At 44.5% G+C, this 21,579-nt stretch overlaps 1 protein-coding gene across 1 annotated transcript in view; it reads right to left on the minus strand.

The window, feature by feature from the left end:
- The window catches only part of LOC145346307 (dedicator of cytokinesis protein 2-like), a 1,149,449-nt gene that overhangs the window by 975,748 nt on the left and 152,122 nt on the right, over positions 1–21,579 (minus strand). The window contains exons 6-7 of the mRNA XM_080193520.1: positions 11,672–11,820; positions 6,621–6,756 (exon numbers count right to left, since the gene is read on the minus strand). Of these exons, the coding sequence (XP_080049646.1) occupies positions 6,621–6,756; positions 11,672–11,820 (285 nt within the window). The remainder of the gene's footprint in view (positions 1–6,620; positions 6,757–11,671; positions 11,821–21,579) is intronic.

Below are 21,579 nucleotides of genomic sequence, written 5' to 3' on the forward strand. Positions count from 1 at the left end.
ACGAAGAGGCAGACCCTGAAAGCTTGTGGGTTTACTATCAAATAAACTGGTTGGACTTTAACCTCATGTTGTGAGACTTCTTACTGTGTCTTACAGATGCTCATGATGTGGGTATGCCGGCGTTGGACTGGCGTAAACACAGTAAAAAGTCTGACAACACCAGGTTTTAGTCCAAACTTCTTCACTCAAAGGGTGGTGAATCTCTGGAATTCTCTGCCCGTTGAAGTGGTGGAGGCTGCCTCACTAAATATTTTTAAGACGCGGGTTGATAGGTTTTTGATAGGAGAGGGGATTAAGGGTTATGGGGAGAGGGTGGGAAAGTGGAACTGAGACACAACAGATCAGCCATGATCTTATTGAATGGCGGGGCAGGCTCGAAGGGCTGGATGGCCTACTCCTGCTCCTATTTCTTATGTTCTTATGTTGTCAGACTTTTTACTGTCTTACAGATGCTGCCAGACCTGCTGAGATTTTCTAACATTTTCTCTTTTGGTTTCAGATTCCGGTAGTAATTTCTTTTTATGTTTGATGTTTGCTTTGCCTGCTGGTAACTCCCTTGCCTGGGAATCAGATGTGTTCAAGGCGCACACCAGGCCGTATATCCATCAGGGTGATGCTTCAGCCCAGTTCTGAGGGACCATCAAATTGGCAGAATTTGATACCAGCTGACTTGTAACACTAATAAATAAACTTAACAAATTAAACTTGGCCATGCTAAATTATCCCTTAGTGTCAGGGGGATTAGCAGGGTAAATATGTGGGGTTATGGGGGTAAGGCCTGGCTGGGATTTTTGTTGACGCAGGCTCGCTGGGCCGAATGGCCTCTTCTGCACTGTAGGGATTCTATGATTCTATTCTATAATTAATTGTCCATGAAACTCTTTGGGACAACCTGAGGTTGGCGAATGTAAATAATTTCTTCGAGGTTTAATCACTTGAAAATTTTCATTTGGGAATTTTTTCACACTGTTGCCAGAAAATAAAATATGAAAGCTCCTCAGAAGTTTTTCGATGATGTTTATGATCCTCCAAAGAGGAGTGCATTTAGAAAATTACTCCTTATTCCTACAAAAATGGATTTCACTGACTGACCTGGTAAAGAAGGCAAATGACATGTTGGTCTTCATTGCGAGAGGTTTCAGGTACAGAAGCAGGGATGGGTTGTTGCAATTGTACAGGACCTTGATGGGGCCACACCTAGAGTATTGTGTGAAGTTTTGGTCTCCTTTTCTGAGGAAGTATATTCTTGCTCTTGAGGGAGTTCAGTGAATGTTGACCAGGTTGATCTCGGGAATGGTGGGACTGATGTATGAGGAAAGATTGACTAGGTTAGGATTGTTTTCACCGGAGTTCAGACGAATGAGGGGGATCTCGTACAGACTTATAAAATTCCAACAGGACGAGATAGGGTAGATGCAGGTAGGATGCTCCCGATGGAGGAGAGTCCAGAACCAGGGGTCACAGTCTGAGGATTCAGGGTAGACCACTTAGGACGGAGGTGAGGAGACATTTCTTCACCCAAAGAGTGGTGAGCCTGTGGAATTCATTACCACAGGAAGTAGTAGATGCCAAAACATAGAATGTACTCAAGAGGTGGCTGAATACAGCACTTGGTGCGAATGGGATTAAAGATAATGGGGAGAAAGCAGGATTAGGCTATTGAGTTGGATGACCAGCTATGATCATAATGAATTACGGAGCAGGCTTGAAGGCTGAATGGTCTCTTCCTGCTCCTATTTTCTACATTTCTATACTTTTCACTCTATACCAAAACATGTGACAATAATAAATCAAATCAAATTAAATCAAATGTCTTGCTATATCTGGCATTATTCTAACTTTCCAAAGCTGTTTTCGGGGCGGTGGTTCCCTCACTACCAGTGCTTCATAGTTGTATGCTCCTAGTGCTAGACTTCTGTTCAATGTAAACTGATAAATAAAGGAACACATTTATATAGACGTTCAAAGCCTCCTTCAAGGTGACAGTGTTGCAGATGTTCCAACTGTAATCTTTCAAATGTTTCCTTGATTAGGAAACCGTTTCTTTAGATTAAAAATTATGCGTGTTACACTGCTATTTAAGAAGGATGGCAGCGGGAAACTAGGGAATTATAGACCAATTAGCCTAACATATGTTGCCGGGAAATTACTGGAGTGCATAATTAAGGATAGGGGAACTGAACAACTTGAAAATTTTGAGCTGATTACCAGGAGAGTCGGGATGCATGAGGAGAAGGCTATCACGCATGGCAAATCTCAATGACTTATCTTTAAGGTGGGGGGTGAAGGAGTGGACAGGCGAACGTCTATGAATTACATTCTTCCAGAAGGATTTCCAGAAGGCACTTAATGAAGTCCCTCATGAGTTGGTGCTCTTGGAGTTGAGGTGCATTACAGACCTGGTTGGGAAACTATTTGAATAGCAGCAGAGAGTGAGGCTAATGGGCACTCCACATGGTAGATTGTGATTTGCAAGGATCTGTGTGTTGGGGCCCCAATGATTTATCAGATTTATTGATGGCCTGGACGATGGGATTTCCAGTGAAATAAAGATAGGTTTCATTGTGATTAGATGGAAGTATATTAATGCAAAAAGACATTAATAGTTTAAAGATTACTATCACAAGTAGGGTTACATTAACACTGCAGTGAGGTTACTGTGAAAATCTCCTAGTCACCACATTCTGGCACCTGCTCACATATACTAAGGGAAAACTTATCACGGCCAATGCACCTAACCAGCATGTCTTTCAGACTGTGGGAGAAAATCAGAGGCCCCGGAGGAAACCCACACAGACATGGGGAGAACGTGCAGACTCTTCATAGACAGTGGCCCAAGCTGGGAATTGATTTAATTATGATTTGATTTGATTTGTTATTGTCACATGTATTAACATACAGTGAAAAGTATTGTTTCTTGTGTGCTATACAGACAAAACATGCCGTACATAGAGAAGGAAAGGAGGGAGTGCAGAATGTAGTGTTACAGTCATAGCTAGGGTGTAGAGAAAGATCAACTTGATGTGAGATAGATCCCTTCAAAAATCTGATGGCAGCAGGGAAGCAGCTGTCCTTGAGTTGGTTGGTATATGGTCTCAGACTTTTGTATCTTTTTCCTGACAGAAGAAGGTGGAAGAGAGAATGTCCGGAGTGCGTGGGGGCCTTGATTATGCTGGCTGCTTTTCTGAGGCAGTGGGAAGTGTAGACAGAATCATTGGATGGCTTACTTCGAACCCAGGTCCCTGGCGCTGTGAGGCTAACCACTATGCCACTATGCCACGTAAAAAATGACTATAACAAATTGGCTTCAATGTAGGAAAATGTGAGGTGTTACCTTTTTATAGAGTGCCTGCAGTGCAGAAGGAGACCATTTGGCCCATCAAGTCTGCACCGACACTCTGAAAGAGCATCCAACTCAGGCCCACCTCTCTGCTCTATCCCCATAGCCCGCACATGGCTAATTCATCTAACCTCCACATCTTAGGATACTAAGGGCAAATTTAACAAGGCCAGTCCACTTAACCTGAAAATGTTTTGAATGTGGGAGGAAACTCGAGCACCTGGAGGAAACCCATGCAGACACAGGGAGAATGTGGAAACTCCACACATACAATCATCCAAAGCCGGAATTGAACCCTGGCACTGTGAGACTTGATTTTGATTTGATTTGATATGTTATTGTCGCGTGTTGTATACAGTGAAAAGTATGGTTTCTTATGTACTATACAGACAAAGTATACCATTCACAAAGAAGGAAAAGAGAGAGGAAATAATGTAGTGGCACAGTCGTAGCTAGTGAGTAGACAAGTGCTAACCACTGTGCCACTCTGCCACCCTTTGGATGGAATAGATTTTTTTCTAACTAATGAAAAGCTAGAAATAATGTAAATCTAAAGGAAGTCCATGTACATAGGTTCTAATATCTTGACAAAGTAGAGAAAATAACCAAAAATGCTGGTGGAATTCTGACTCCTCAAAATAAGGAGTCACCCATTAAGGACAGAGATGAGAATAAATTGTTTCCCTCAGGGGGTCATGAGCCTCTGGAACTCTCTTCCACAAAAGGTAGTGGCAGCAGAGTGCTTGAATATTTTTAAGGCGAGCTAGATAAATTCTTGATTAACAAGAAAGGTTATTAGGAATAGACAGGAATATGGGGTTGAAGTTACAGTCAGAGCAACTATTGCATGCAGTTTAGGTGCCCTTATCTGAGGAAGGATGTCTTTGCTACAGAGGGAGTATAGCGAAGGTTTACCAGGCTGATTCCTGGGATGGCAGGTCTGTCACATATAGAGAGACTAAGTTGGTTAGGATTATATTCAGTGGAGTTCAGAAGAGCAAGAGGGGATCTCAGAGAAACTTATAAAATTCGAACAAGGTTGGATATGGTAGATTCAGACAGAATGTTCCCAATGGTGGGCGATTCCAGAACTAGGAGTGATAGTTTGAGGATAAGGGGTAAACCGTATAGAACTGAGGTGAGGAGAAATTTCTTCACCCAGACAGTGGTGAATGTGTGGAATTCACTACCACAGAATTTAGCTGAGGCCAAAACATTGTACGATTTCAAGAAGAAATTAGCTGTTGGGGTTAAAGGAATCAAGGGACATGGAGGAATGGGGGGATCAGGATATTGAATTTGATGATCAGCCATGATCAAAATGAATGGTGGAATAGGCTCGAAGGGCTGAATGGTCTACTCCTGCTTCTGCGATGTAACGATTTTATTGGATGGTGGAGCATGCTCGAGGGGCCGAGTGGCCTACTCCTGTTTCTAATTCTGATGATTGTATGTACAGAGGACTGGAATACCAATGTGTGGAAGTTATGCTGAAGCTATATAAGCCCTGGTTAGCTAGTACCTTGTTGTACCATGGGGAGTTCAAGAATGGGCACGATACTGGCCTTGTGGGGAGTGGAGTGCAGTGAAGACTTGACAGAATGATACCTGAACTACAAGGAGATATCACACAGACGAGCTTGTGTTTGCTGGCATTTGTAAAATTAAGAAATGATTTGGCCAAATTGCTCACGTTACGAAGGAGAACTGGTGAGGAGGAAGGAAACAACTTCTGCTGGTTGGGGTTTGTAGAACTAGAAGGCATTGTCTACAACTTAGAACCAGACCATTAAGAAGCAACGTTGGGAAATATTTCTACATGCCAAGAATGCAGGAACTAGATGCATTTCTAATTTTAATTCTGAAATTGATAGGTCTTTGTAAGGCTCAGGTTCATAGAATTCATAGAATCCCTACAGTACAGAAGGAAGCCATTCGGCCCATCAAGGTCACACCGACAACTATCCCACACAGGCCCAATTCCCGTAAACCCACACATTCACCCTCCTAATCCTCCTGACACTAGGATCAATTTAGAATGACCAATCAACCTAACCCACACATCTTTGGACTGTGGGAGGAAAGCAGAGCACTCAGAGGAAACCCATGCAGACACGGGGAGAATGTGCAGACTCCACACAGACAGTGACCCAAGGCCGGAATTGAACCTGGGTCCCTGGTGCTGTGAGACAGCAGTGCTAACCACTGTGCCACCATGCAGCCCATTGTTTTATATATATAGAGATAGGCGTTAGATTTGCCGCAATCTCGATGAATGGCAGAACAAGCTCAAGGGATGAAATGGCTGATTCCTGTTCCTATGGTTACTGTAGTAAAAACAGCAAAATGGTGGAAACGCTCAGTACATCAGGCAGCATCGTTTGATTTTGATTTTTGATTTGATTTATCATTACCACATGTATTAACATACAGTGAAAAGCATTATTTCTTGCGAGCTATACAGACAAAGCATACCATTCATAGAGAAGGAAAGGAGAAAGTGCAGAATGCAGTGTTACAGTCATAGCTAGGGTGTAGAGAAAGATCAACTTATTGCAAGGTAGGTCCATTCAAAAGTTTGACAGCAGCAGGGAAGAAGCTGTCCTTGCGTCAACGGGTACATGGCCTCAGACTTTTGTATCTTTCTCCCACCGAAGAAGGTGGAAGAGAGAAAGCCTGAACTGCACGGGGTCCTTGATTATGCTGGCTGCTTTGCCGAGGCACTGGGAAGTGTATTCAGAGTCAATAGATGGGAGGCTGGTTTGCGTGATGGATTGGGCTACATTCACGACCTTTTGTAGTTTCTTGCAGTATTAAGCAAAGCAGGAGCCATACCAAGCTGTGATACAACCAGAAAGGATGCTTTCGATGGTGCATCTGTAAAAGTTGGTGCAAGTCGTAGCGGACATTCCAAATTTCCTTAGTCTTCTGGGAAAGTAGAGGCGTTGGTGGGGCTTTCGTAATTATAGCGTTGGTATGGATTGGCGGGGGGGGGGGGGGGGGGGGCAGCAGTGCGGGGGGAGCTGGAGAGGTTGTTGGTGATATGGACACCTAGAAATTTGAAGCTCTTGACCCTTTCTACTTCATCCCCGTTGATGTAGACAGGGGCATGTTCTCCACTACGCCTCAGTGGAAACAGAAACAGTTAACTGTTCAGATTGATGACTGGCTGACTTGGGGAGACGATACATTGAGGATAAACAGGCTGTCTGCTGAACCTTTCCCACAATGTACTGCAGGAAGCAGGGACAATTGCTATACGTCAATATTAGTCTCTTACCGTCTCCTCCCTCATTAAATCATTGATGTGTTGACTAGCCTTCTTGTGTGCTTGAAATAGGCTGATGATACTTGTTTGGTCCGGATCAAGAATGTTGCCATTTTCATCTCTAACTACAAGATCTAGTTCCAGCATTCTGTAACACACAAGGAGAGGATGAACTAGGAAACAAACACAAAATTACTTATTAATGCCAATGATGCCAGTTTGAGAGAATAGATATGTTTTAGTCTCTGTCTCGTGGCAATAGATGATCACCTGAGGAAGATTTGAGTGCCATACATAGAGTCATAGAATCCAGACAGAGCAGAAAGAGGTCATTCAGCCCATCGAGCCTGTACCCCAGCCAGGTCCTTACTCTATAACTCCAATCATTTACCCTGATAATCCCCCTGACACTAAGGGACAATTTAGCACGGCCTAACCCGCATACCTTTGGACTGTGGGAGGAAACTGGAGCACCCGGAGGAAACCCACACAGACATGGGGAGACAGTCACTGAGGCCAGAATTGAACCCAGGTCTCTGGCACTGTGAGTCAGCAGCCAGCCACTGTGCCACCATACAATCCATAGTCTCATATTTTGAGCAGGAGTTACTCAAGTTAATATTACTCACGCCTTAATCTAGAGGAAAGGATGGCCTAGTGGTATTATCACCAGACTATTAATCCAGAACCTCACCCAATGTTCTGGGGACCTGGGTTCGAATCCCGCACACGGCAGATTGTGGAATTTGAAATTAATAAAAAAAATCTGGAATTAAGAATGTACTGATGGCCATTGTCAATTGTCAGGAAAACCCATCTGGTTCACTAATGCCCTTTCGGGAAGGAAATCTGCCATCCTTACCCAGTCAGCCTACATTTGACTCCAGAGCCACAGCAATGTGATTGATTCTCAACTTCACTCCAAGGGGAACTAGGGATGGGCAATAAATGCTGGTCCCACAAATTAATAAAAAAAAAGACAAGAAATAAAAGTACAGGAACAGGTCAGTCAGTCCTCCAAGCCCATGCTGATCATAACACTCTAATTAAACTTAAAAAAGCCTCTACCCTCACTCAGTCTGTATCCTCCTATTCATGACCCATTCAGATGCCTCTTAAATGTTGCTAATGTGCCTGCTTTCACCAACCCCTTTGGAAGCACGTTCCAGGCACCCACCACTCTCCGTGTGAAAAACTTCCCCCACACATCTGCCTTAAACTTTCCCCCTCTCACCTTGAACCCGTGTCCCCTGGTAACAGACACCTGTATCCTGGGAAAAAGCCTCTGATCATTCACCCTGTCTGCGCCGATCGTAATTTTGTAGACCTCTATCGGGTCTCCCCTCAGCCTCCGCCTTTCCAATGAAAACAATCCTAGTTTATTTAATCTCTCCCCTTAGTTAACCTCCCGAGACCTGGCAACATCCTGTGAACCTTCGCTGCACTTTCTCCAAAGCTTCCACGCCCTTCTGATAATGTGGCAAGCAGAACACGCCATTCAGAATAGAAGTTGAGAAACATTTCTTCATGCAAAGGATAGTAGAAATGTGGAGGTTCCCCCAAGAAAAAACATAGATTGGACTCATTTTTAAAGTTTTTCTTTAGTCACAAGTAAGCTTACATTAACACTGCAGTGAAGTTACTGTGAAAATCCCCTAGTCGCCACACTCCGGCGCATGTTCAGGTACACTGAGGGAGAATTTATCATGGCCAATGCTCCTAACCAGCCTGTCTTTCGGACTGTGGGAGGAAACTGGAGCACCTGGGGAAAACCCACACAGACACAGGGAGAACTGTCACCCGAGGCTGCAATTGAACCCGGGTCCCTGGCGCCTTGAGGTAGCAGTGCTAACCATTGCACCACCGAGCTGCCCAATTCAGAGGGATAGAATTTTTCTAGTCAAGGGCAAAAAGGGATATGAGGCTAAGGCAGGTGGATGTATTTAAGAAAGGAGACTGTGCACAGTTTTGGTCCTCTTTCCCCATTGAGCGAGTGAAACAGAGGTCCACCATGCTTGTTCTGGCAATGGCACGCTATCATATGGAGAGAGATTGGGCAAACTGGCCCTGTAGTCTGTGGAGTATTAAGGGATGAAAGCTGATCTAATTGAAACCTGCAAAATATTTAAAGGAGGGAGAGGACCTGAATAATATACTCTGTCAGAGAGTCCATGCAGACTCAATGGACTGAATGGCCTCCTTCTGAACTGTAGGGATTCTATGATTTCTATGTTAAATAGACAGTGTAGATGCAGGTTAGAACATAGAACATAGAACACTACAGCACAAACAGGCCCTTCAGCCCACAAGTTGCACCAATCATATCCATACCTACCAAGCCATAGAACTATCTGTAACTCCCAATCCCATTAAATCCCATGTATTCATCCAGAAGTCTTTGAAAAGACCCCAGCGAGTTCACCTCTACCACCACTGACGGCAGCCGATTCCACTCACTCACCACCCTCTGAGTGAAAAACATACCCCTAACATCTCCTCTGTTCTTGCTCCCCAGCACCTTAAACCTGTGTCCTCATGTAGCGACCATTTCAGCCCTTGGAAATAGCCTCCGAGAATCCACCCTATCTATTCCTCTCAACATCTTATAAACCTTTATCAGGTCGCCTCTCAACCTTTGTCTCTCCAGGGAGAAAAGATCGAGCTCCCTCAACCTATCCTCATAAGGCATGCCACCCAATCCAGGCAACACCCTTGTATGTTGAGATGTGGGGCAGGAATTTACAGCCTCACTTGGGCTCAGTCTGTAGGCCCCACTCTCGCAGGCAGAGACCCAAGCGCAGGAATCGAAGCTAGGTCTCAGGCACTGTGAGACGGCAATGCTAACCACTGTGCCATCTCTAGAACCAGGGGATACCACTTAGGACCAAGATGAGGAGAAATTTCTTTACACAAAGTGTGGTGAAGTTTTGGAATTCTCTACCCCAGAGGGCTCAATCATTGTGTGTGTTTAAGATAGAGATTGATAGGTTTCTGATTCGCAATAACGAAAGGGGTTATGGAAATAATGGCTGTAAAAGGCATTGAAACGTCCAATCAGCTATGATCATTCTAAATGGCAGAGCAGGCATGATGGGCTGAATGGTCTACTCTTAGAATCATAGAGTCCTAGAGGTTTACAGTATGGAAACAGGCCCTTTGGCCCAACTTGTCCACGCCACCCTTTTTTTTTAAACCCCAAAGCTAGTCCCAATTGCCCGCATTTGGTCCATATCCCTCTATACGCATTGTATCTGTGTAACTATCTAAATGATTTTTAAAAGTCAAAATTGTACCCGCCTCTACTACTACCTCTGGCAGCTCGTTGCTGTACAAATCAACCATTGTCTGATTGAATGACAGAATATGTTTCTTCTCCTGTTCCGACTGCGGTTTGCTACAACTGAAGTTAGGAGTCAAACGCACGGGTGTGGAACTGATCAGGGAAGGGTGACAAACCTCTGACCCTTAAAGGGTTTTAGTGAACCAGCTGGAGTCTTATCAACAATTCAACAATCTCATGATGACATTTACCGGGACCAGATTTATTTTTGAATTTTCAGATATTTTAAACAGACTTCAGAACAAAGAACAAAGGAAGTTACGGCACAGGAAGGACTATTACTTACGTGGCGAAAAACTGCAGCAGGCGACGGTGCAGAGGGACCTCGGGGTCCTTGTGCATGAGTCGCAAAAACCCAGCTTGCAGGTGCAGCAGGTGGTCAGGAAGGCGAATGGGATGCTGGCCTTCATAGCGAGGGGGATTGAATATAAAAGTAGGGAGGTCTTGCTGCAGCTGTATAGGGCATTGGTGAGGCTGCAGCTGGAGTACTGTGTGCAGTTTTGGGCGCCGCACCTGCGCAAGGATATTTTGGCCTTGGAGGGAGTGCAGAGGAGGTTTACTAGGCTGATACCGGAGTTGAGGGGATTGAGCTATGAGGAGAGGCTGAATAAACTAGGCTTGTACTCGTTAGAGTTTAGAAGAATGAGGGGAGATCTCATTGAGACGTATAAGATGATGAATGGGATGGATAGGATAGAGGTGGAGAGACTCTTCCCGCTCAAAAAAGACAGTAGGACTAGAGGGCACAGCCTCAAGATAAAGGGGAGGCGGTTTAGAACGGAGTTGAGGAGGAACTTCTTCACTCAAAGGGTGGTGAATCTCTGGAATTCTCTGCCCGTTGAAGTGGTGGAGGCTGCCTCGCTAAATATTTTTAAGAAGCGGGTTGATGGGTTTTTGATAAGAGAGGGGATTAAGGGTTATGGGGAGAGGGCGGGAAAGTGGAACTGAGCAGCGACAGATCAGCCATGATCTTATTGAATGGCGGGGCAGGCTCGAAGGGCTAGATGGCCTACTCCTGCTCCTATTTCTTATGTTCTTATGTTCTTAGGAACAAGCCCTTCAGCCCTCCAAGCACGCACCAACCTTGCTGCACGTCTGATCTAAAACCCCCTACTCTTCCGGGGACCATATCCCTCTATTCCCATCCTATTCATGTATTGGTCCAGACGCCCCTGAAAAGACACTATCATACCTGCTTCCACAACATCCCCCGGCAGCAGGGGGTTCCAGGCACCCACCACCTTCTGTGTAAAAACTTGCCTCCTACATCTCCTTGAAACCTTGCCCCTCGCACTTTAAACCTTTGCCCCCTAGTAATTGCCTCTCCCACCCTGGGAAAAAAAAACTTCTGACTCTCCACTCTGTCCATGCCCCTCATAATCTTGTAGACTTCTATCAGATCGCCCCTCAACCTCCATCGTTCTAGTGAGAACAAACCAAGTTTCGCCAACTTCCCCTCATAGCTAATGCCCTCCGTACCAGGCAACATCCTGGTAAATGTCTTCTGTAACCTCTCCAAAGCATCCTTCTGGTAATGTGCCAACCAGAATTAAACAGACTTCAAATTCTGCTGCAGTGGGATTATAAACACATATCCTCAGCACCCCTCCGATTACCAGTCAAGATATCACAACAGGGTATTGCTGTAACCTGAAAGGTGAGCTTAACTCATTTCCCTGCATCAAACAAGCCGTGACTGGGAAAATACGAGCTTCAAACGTACTTGTTGCCAAAGTCTATTTTTGTGGTGACTTCTTGCTTGAGTTCTTTGAGTTCATCCTTTGGCAGTGTTCCTGACAGGAGTTGGGACCTCCTGTCCATCAAGTCGCACATCATCGAGGTAACCTGCCGAAATTTGGAAATCTGACCAGTCTGAAATAAATCCAAAAAGAATCACAAGTTAATGGATATCTTTGTGACTAGCTGTGCCAGGGTTAAAATGGGACATCCTCTTCTTGAATTTGTTTGTGCCCAAATTACTGGTGGGACAGAAGTGAAAATTAGAGAAGTTATTCTCAACATTTATCACACCTTGGTGACAGCCCACTTGAAGTGCAGTATACAGTTTAGGATGTTATACTATCGCCCCCTTAATATCCAATGAGATTACCTTCTCCGAATCACCCTATTATCAACATACAGAAGATCAGGCTACAGGCCAAGTGCTGGAAAATGGGATTAGAATAGATGGGCCAGCACAAACACAATGGGCCAAAGGGCCTCTTTCTGTGTTGTAAAAGTCTATCGCCGGAATCTCGCCTGCCATGGAATCAGAGCGGTTAAGGGGCAGAAAACGGAAATGTCCGTTGACATGCGAGGCAGAGTGGGTTTCCCCTGGGTACTCCAGTTTCCTCCCACAGCCCAAAGATATGCAGGTTAGATTGATTGGCCGTGCTAAGGTGCCCCTTAGTGTCAAGGGGATGAGCAGGGTTAATTTGTGAATTAACAGGGATTGGGCCTGGGTGGGACTGCTGGCGGTGCAGGCTTGATGGGCTGAATGTCCATCTTCTGTACTATCGGGATTACATGACTGTATGACATTGGGTGGAAATTTCAAGTGTTGCTTGAGTGACGCCATAAAATTCTGCCCTAGGTCTTTAAGATTCAATCGCTATTGACCAGAAACTGAACTGGACTAACCGTACAACTGAAATGGCTCCCAGAGCAGGTCAAATGCTGGGAATCCTGTGGCTTACCTCTTCACTCTCCAAACCATGTTCAACATCTACAAGGCACAAGTCAGGAGTCATTTGCCTGGATAGGTGCAACTCCAACACTCAAGAAACTCGATGCCAATCAGGACAAAGCATTCATTTGATTGCTATCCTTCCACATATTTTCACACCTCCCACCACTGACAAATAGTAACAGCTGTGTGTACCATCCAAAAGGTGCACTGCCGGAACTCAATAAGTCTCCTTAGGCAACACCTTCCAAACCTACAACCACACTCATTAGAAAGACCTCGGCAGCAGACACCTGGGGACACCACCACCTAGAGATTCCCCTCAAGTCACTCACCATCCTGATTTGGAAATATATCACCCGTTTCTTCACTGTCACTGAGTCAAAATTCTAGAATTTCCTTATCATGGGCTACTAAGATTTATTCATTAGTGTCACAAGTAGGCTTACATTAACACTGCAATGGAGTTACTGTGAAAATCATCTAGTTGGCACGCCCCAGCGCCTGTTCGGGTACACTGAGGGAGAATTTAGCGTGGTCAATGCATCTAACCAGCACATCGTTCAGACTGTGGAGGAAACCCATCTGAGGGAACTCATGCAGACACGGGGAGAACGTGCAGACTCCACACAGACAGGATCCAAGTTGGGAATTGAACCCAAGTCTCTGGGTCTCTGAGGCAGCAGTGCTAACCACTGTGCCGCCATGTCGCCTATTAAAAACATTAAAGGATTAAAAACCGTTCAAATATTTGCATCTGTGAAATGTTCATAATTACTAATAAATATCCTCACTGGCCTTGGAAAGCTAATTTTACATCTGTGGAATGTCAAATTTCTCCAACACCGATATAAACATCCACATATTTTGACATTTTCTTTAGAGGGATATGGTCCCTGGAAGGGTAGGAGGTTTTAGTTCAGTCGGGCAGCATGGTTGATGCAGGCTTGGAGGGCCGAAGGGCCTGTTCCTGGGCTGTAATTTTCTTTGTTCTTTGTTAAATGTATGATCAAGATCAATTGGGGTGGTCAATAAATTATGTCCTTGCCAGCGATGCCCAAATCCCCTAAACAGCATTAGCCTCTATCTGAACCTAATCACAATTGTCTGCTTTGTCATCTGAAAATTTAGCCTCAGCGTGAAGTTTAATCAGCTTCCTGATTTGCTGTCTGTGGGAATACGTCAGTGTGACTGGCTGGGCACTCCATTTGTGACATCAGCACCGCTGGATGTCTGGAGATCCTATTGACTTGGCGTCAGACTTAAACAGTTGTCGGGAAAGAGGAAATTCGCGCCAAAGGGATCTGAGATTGGCAGTGAGGGCTGTTGCTTTACTACTGACTCCAAAATTCAGTCCAATAAAGCAGCCCAAATAGACGGAACATTTCTTAACTCAGTGACTGAGCTGTGTTACACGAGCTGTGTTACTTTTGAATATTTCTCTCCACAGAAGTGAATCAGAAATGCAGATCTTCACGCATTAATGTCATCTCATGAAATAAAAGTCAGAATTGCAAATTACTTCCAAAATTTTCTTCTCACATTGACTGCGAGGCAAAAGTTATAATTAAGCTCTTAGTGCTAATTAAGCTGATATTCATGTCTCAGTATGTCATTCTAACTGTAATCAGTTATTACAGAACAGGGCAGCTGCTGCCTCGGAAACACTTCTCCCTACTAATTCTCACATTACATTTTTAATTGGCCTTTTTGTGAAGAAGCACTTGAGGGGCTGTGAATTCCATTACTTTTCTTTAACAAAAGGCTTTCTTCCTCACGTCGACAGTTTAGAAATTGTGCACAACAAGGCAAGCGATGATGTTAAGTGATAAAAACTTCGGTGGCCTTGCAGTTGAATTACTATCGCTTGTTTTTCACGTGGCTGTCTTATATAAGCTGATGTCACCCATGGTTAGCCTGTTCATCATGATGGATCTTTCTATCCCCTTCCAGAATAATCTCCATCAACCCTTATGATGGCAGGACCCTGAAGAGCATTGATGTACAGAGGGTCCAAATCTATAGCTCTGTGAAAGTGGCCACACAAGTAGATAGGGTAGTGGGGAAGGTACATGGAGTGCTTGCCTTTAAAGGTTGGGGCACTGATACAAGAGTTAGGATTTCATGTTGCAGCTTAATAAAACTTTAGTTAGGCTGCACTGAGAGTACTGTGTTGAACTTTGGTTGCCACATTACAGGAAGGATGTGGAAGCTTTGGGTTTGATTTGATTTGATTTGATTTATTATTGTCACATGTATTAGCATACAATAAAAAGTATTATTTCTTGGGCGCTATACAGACAAAGCATACCATTCATAGAGAAGGAAACAAGAGACTTCAGAAAGTAGTGTTACAGTCATAGCTAGGGTGTAGAGAAAGATCAACTTAATGCAAGATAAGTCCATTCAGAAGTCTGACAGCAGCAGGAAAGAAGCTGTTCTTGAGTCAGTTGGTACGTGACCTCAGACTTCTGTATCTTTTTGCCAACAGAAGGTGGAAGAGAGAATGTCCGGGGTGTGTGGGGTCCTTAATTATGCTGGCTGCTTTGCCAAACCAGCGGGAAGTGTAGACAGAGTCAATGGATGGGAGGCTGGTTTGAGTGATGGATTAGGCTACAGTCAAGACCTTTTGTAATTTCTTATACTCGACATAAGGAACCATATGTAGAGCAGGAGCCATATCAAGCTGTGATACAACCAGAAAGCATGGTTTCAATGGTGCATCTGTAAAAAATGATGAGAGTCACAGCAGATACATGGGAACAGCTGCACCTGGAAGATCCCCTCTGAGCCACTTGTCATCCTGACTTGGGAATACATTGCCGTTCCTTTACTATTGATGTATTAAAATTCAGGATCTCTCCCCCAACACTGTTGGCAACAACGCTGTGGGTTTACCTGCACACATGGACTGTAGAAGTTCAAGAAGGTAGTTCATTACCACCAAGTAAAAAGTCTCACAACACTAGGTTAAAGTCCAACATGTTTATTTGGTAGCAAAACCACTAGCTTTCAGAGTGTTGCATTTTTGTCAGGTGAGTGGGAGTTCTGTTCACAAACAGGGCATATAAAGACACAAACTCAATTTACAAAATAATGGTTAGAATGCGAGTCTTTACAGGTAATCAAGTCTTAAAGCTACGGACAATGTGAGTGGGGAGAGTTTTAAGCACTGGTGATTGTCACGGGTGTTCATTCATCTGTTGTCAGAGCGTCAACTGTGTTTACCCCAGTCCAATGCCAGCATCTCCACATCATCATTACCACCCACCCAGGGCAATTAGGAATGGGCAGTAAAAACATCCAGTAATGCCCATATCATGAAAGAAAGGGAAAAGGGATTGTTTTCTTCAAACAGAGAACAGCACATGCACCACAAGAATGTTCAAGGAGGCAGCTCACCACAACCTTCTCAAGGGCATTTAGAAATGGGTAATCAATGCTGGCCTAGCCAGAGATGCCCACATCCCATGAAAAAGATAAATAAGGGTTAAGGGGATATCTAATAAAGGCGTTCAAAAACTTGAATGGTTTAGACAGAGTAAATAAAGAGACATTGCTTTCCCCTGGCAGAAGAGTCAGCAATCAGTTAGGACAAACTTTTAAAATAATTGGGTAAGAGAACCAGAGGGGAATATCAGCAGAATTTTTGTTTGCACAGTGAGTTTCTATGATTGAATGAACTATCTGGAAGTTCAGTGGAATCATGTTCATTAGTGACTTTCAAGAAGGAGTTAGATAAATACCCAAGGCAAATCAATTTGAAGGGCGAAGGGAAGGGAGCAGGGGGTTGGTTTCTTCGCCTTCCCAAAAACCGCCAGCACGGGCTGAGTGGTTTGTTTTTGCTTTGTAAGTTCTATGATTTTAAATGCTTGGTCCTCTTTCCTCTTGATCTCATGATAAGATAGAGTTCTGTTCATTACCTTGCTGCCTGTGGCATCTGCCATTGATACAAGTTGCCACAGTGGTTAGCGTTGGTGCCTCACAGTGCCAGGGACCCGGGTTCGGTCCCTAGCATGGGTCATTGTCTGTTTGGACTTTGCATTTTCTCCCTGCTTTTGCTCCAGTTTCCTCCCACTATCCGAAGACGTGCTGGTTAGGTGGATTGGCCATGCTAAATTGCCCCTTCATGTCAGGGAGATTAGCAGGGTAAATGTGTAGGGTTACGGAGATAGGACTTGGGTGGTACTGCCATCAGTGCAGGCTCGATGGGCCAAATGGCCTCCTTCGCCATTGTAGGGATTCTATCATTCATAGATAAGGTGAATAGCCAAAGTCTTTTCCCCAGGGTAGGAGAATCCAAGATTAGAGGGAGGTTTAAGGTGAGAGGGGAAAGATTTAAAAGGGGCCTGGGGCATGCCATTTTCACACAGAAGGTGGTGGGTATGTGGAATGAGCTGCCAGAGGAGGTAACAGAGACGGATCCAATTTTAAAGACATTTGGACATTGATAGGAAAGGCTTTGAAGGAAATAGACCTCACATAGGCAAATGAGACTCGGTCAGTTTCAGAAAGCTGGTCAGTCTAAGCAAATTGAGATGAAGGGCCTTTTTCCGCGCTCTATATCTCTATGACTCTATGACTGGTTTAGTTTTGCTGCCCCTTTTATTTTTCAATAAGCCAGACCAGCTGAGGCAAGGGTGATCGCCATTTCGCAAATGAAGTTTGGCTGCTTCGAATTAAGGCTGCCTCTTAGCCAGGTCAAAACCTCCACTGGAGTCACACGGCATGATCCACATCGTTAATCCTGATGTTTGCGAACCCATGAAAACTACAGATTTTTTCTGCAAGGACAATGGCCATTTCACAGTGAGCCTCAGGCAGCTGAGCTGAATACTCATAAGACAGAAATTGACATAATTGGATGCTATTGGAGGCTGATGAAGAGAAAAACCTCTTTATATCTCCAGCTATAGCAAGAGTCCATTAAATTAATTTAGCAGAGTCCTGATTTAGTTACAAATTTAGCTCAGATAATTGACCACTAACTGAGATTGATGCTCTGAAAAGTCAGAAGGATTCTAGTGCGTACCCAACACAACTGCTGCCCGTCCTGAGAGGTATTGACAGAGTGGGCATGGAGAGGATATTTCCTCTTGTTGGGCAATCTACTTTTTAAGCTTATTTATTAGTGTCACAAGTAGCCTCACATTAACACTGCAATGAAGTTACTGTGAAAATCTCCTAGTTGCCACACTCAGGCGACTGTTCGGCTACACCGAGGGAGAATTTAGCGTGGCCAATGCACTTAACCAGCATGTCTTTCTGATTGTGGGAGGAAAATTGAGCACCTGGAGGAAACCCAAGTAGACACGGGGAGAATGTACAGTCTGGAAATAGCCAAAAATTCCTGCTCCCAGCACAGTATTTTCATTGAGGCAGGCAGGATTGGAGCCGGTCTGGAGTTCAAACATCTTTGATTCACAGATATAGATGATCTTTTGCATCACCAGTTGCCCCCACTAAAGGTGGCAGGCAAAAAGATGTGCGGGTTAGGTTGATTGACCATGTCAAGTTTACCCTTAGTCTCAAGGGCATTAGCAGGGTAAATGTGTGGGGTTATGGGATGTGGTCAGTAAAGGGCCTCCTTCTGTATCTACGTCCTGTTGTACACTTGTCAGAGGATACGGTAGGATACAGATCAGTTGGAGGCTTGGGCGGAAAGATGGTAAATGGAATTTAGTCGGGACAAATGTGAGGTAATGCATTTTGGAAGGTCTAATGAAGGTAGGAAGTGTACAATAAATGACAGAACCCTTAAGATTATTGATAGGCAAAGGGATCTGGGTATACAGGTACATAGGTCACTGAAAGCAGCAACGCATTGGAGAAGGTTGTCAAGAAGGCATGAAGCATGCTTGCCTTCATTGGCCAGGGCATTGAGTATAAAAATTGGCAAGTCGTGTTGCAGCTTTATAGAATCATAGTTAGGCTGCACTTGGAATATAGTGTTCAATTCTGGTCGCCACATTATGAGGAAGATTTGGACAGGATACAGAAAAGATTTACCAGGATGTTGCCTGGTATGGAAGGCATCGACTATGAGGAGACGTTGGAGAAACTTGGTTTGTTCTCACTGGAGCGACGGAGGTTGAGAGGAGGCCTGATAGAAGTCTTAGAAGATTATGAGGGGCATGGACAGAGTGAATAGTCAGAAGCTTTTTCCCAGGGTGGAAGAGTCAATTACTAGGGGGCAAAGGTTTAAGGTGTGAGGCAGATTTTTTACACAGAGTGGTGAGTGCGCGAGGCAGTGGAAGCAGATATGAGAGTGACTATTAAGGGACTTCTGGACAAGTACAAGAATAGGATGGGAATGGAGGGATATGGTCTCCAGGAAGGTAGGGGGTTTGGTTCAGTCAGGCAGCATGATTGATGCAGTCCTGGAGGGCTGAAGGGCCTGTTCCCATGCTGTAGTTTTCTTTGTCCTTTGTTCTTTGTTTGTACTGTAGGGATTCTATGATTCTATTATTCTGTGAAATGTGAACCATGCAGTGTGGGGATTACTCATATAGCAGGAGATGTGAATTTACAAGATTTGTTTGGATAGCCAGGGTACCTCTTTGAATAGGAGAGGTAAAGCATCCTTTACAAGAGATATTATACCTTTTCGGAAAGCTAATATACCTTTCTCAAGAGGTAAGGCATCCTTTGGGATTATTAGAAGTGAACATGATTACACAAATTCTATATGTAAAGTCATTAGAATTGTGAAGCTTTCAACTAACCGTCCTGATGTCAAAGTATTGTTAAATAACTGCCCAGCTATCAAAGAACTGTCGAGCTGTTAAATAACTATTAAAGAACTGTCCAGTCAGAGCTATTGAAGGACTACCCAGAAGCCAGAGTTGTTAAAGGGCTGTCCAGTTGTCAAAGAACTGATAAAGAAATTTGCAGCTGCCAAAGAACTGTTCAGTTGTCTCAGAACTATGAAATAAATGTTCAGCTTTCAAAACTGTCAAGAAGCTGTGTGAGGATATTAGATGACTGGAAGGGTTTAGGGCAAAGGATGGTGAATGGGACACATGGATTGGCATGACTTAACACTAAGTTAATCACTTGGCTTTGTGTATCTGACCTGGGGAATACCTGGGCCCAATTCTCCAAAATTCACAGTGGGCTTTCCTCTAGATTATTGGTTCCATTGTTTGCAAAATGATTATATTGAATCATAGAATCCCTGCAATGCAGAAGGAGGCCATTCAGCCCATTGAGCCTAGAATGACAACAATCCCACCCAGGCCCTAATCCCATAACCCTAAGTATTTACACTGTTAATTTTGCCTGATAGTAAGGGTCAATTTAGCATGGCCTATCCACCTAACCTGCAAATCTTTGGAGTGTGGGAGGAAACCAGAGCACCCGGAGGAAACCCATGCAGACACGGGGAGAATGTGCAGACTCTGCACAGATAATGACCCTTACCTTGATCTGGAGGTTTTCTCACTTAGTTAATTTGTGTGACAAAATTAAAACGCATCACAATTGCCAACACATGTTTACTTTCTGATTCGAGGCTTGCCCTCCCCGCACACACATTGGCAGCTCAGCAGACCAGGCATGAGATTTTGGTCTCTCTGAGACCAACTCCGAGAGCAGTTTAAAAACATCAGCCTTTGGTTTCTGCACACAACACTATTCTTCAGAGACAAAATGACCCCCTGTGCATTGACTGATTGATTGATTTATTATTGTCAAATGTATTAGGATACAGTGAAAAGTATTGTTTATTGTGTGCTATACAGACAAAGCATACCATTCATAGAATAGGGGAGAAGGAAAGGAGAGGGTGCAGAATGTAGTGTTACAGTCATAGCTAGGGTGGAGAGAAAGATCAATTTAATATATGATAGGACCATTCAAAAGTCTGATGGCAGCAGGGAAGGAGCTGTTCTTCAGTCAGGGCAGCACAGTAGCACAATAGTTAGCACTGCTGCCTCACAGCACCAGAGACCTGGGTTCAAATTCCTGGCTTGGGTCACTGTTTGCGTGGAGTCTGCACATTGTCTGCATGGGCTTCCTCCAAGTGCTCCAGTTAGATGCATTGGCCATGCCAAATTCTTCCTCCGTGTACCTGAACAGGCACCAGAGTGTGCCGACTAGAGGACTTTTGTATCTTTTTCCCGACAGTTGATTTCCTGTCCAATTAGTGTGATGGATATTGAATTTACAAGTAAGCTATGGGTGCTCTCACAGATTCAGAAAAGGTGGACGAGAGCATGCCTGGAGCGCGTGTGGGGTCCTTGATTATGCTGCTTTCTTTTATATGCTCTGTTTGTGATCAGAATTCCCACTCACCTGACGAAGGGGTAGACCCCAAAAGCTAGTGGTGTTCATAAGAACATAAGAACATAAGAAATAGGAGCAGGAGTAGGCCATCTAGCCCTTCGAGCCTGCCCCGCCATTCAATAAGATCATGGCTGATCTGTCTCTGCTCAGTTCCACTTTCCCGCCCTCTCCCCATAACTCTTAATCCCCTCTCTTATCAAGAACCCATCAACCCGCTTCTTAAAAATATTTAGCGAGGCAGCCTCCACCACTTCAACGGGCAGAGAATTCCAGAGATTCACCACCCTTTGAGTGAAGAAGTTCCTCCTCAACTCCGTTCTAAACCGCCCCCCCTTTATCTTGAGGCTGTGCCCCCTAGTCCTACTGTCTTTTTTGAGCGGGAAGAGTCTCTCCACCTCTATCCTATCCATCCCATTCATCATCTTATACGTCTCAATGAGATCTCCCCTCATTCTTCTAAACTCTAACGAGTACAAGCCTAGTTTATTCAGCCTCTCCTCATAGCTCAATCCCCTCAATTCACTACCAAATAAACCTGTCGGACTTTAACCTGGTGTTGTGGGACTTCTTACTGTGCTTTCCCGAGGCACAGAGGAGGAAGCTGGAACTTGGGTTGGCAGAGTGGGGGGGTGTGGGGGGGCGCTGGTGGGAGGAGGACG

This window comes from Carcharhinus amblyrhynchos, chromosome 1, assembly GCF_965287045.1.
Source record: "Carcharhinus amblyrhynchos chromosome 1, sCarAmb.v2.hapA, whole genome shotgun sequence".
Lineage (NCBI taxonomy): Eukaryota > Metazoa > Chordata > Chondrichthyes > Carcharhiniformes > Carcharhinidae > Carcharhinus > Carcharhinus amblyrhynchos.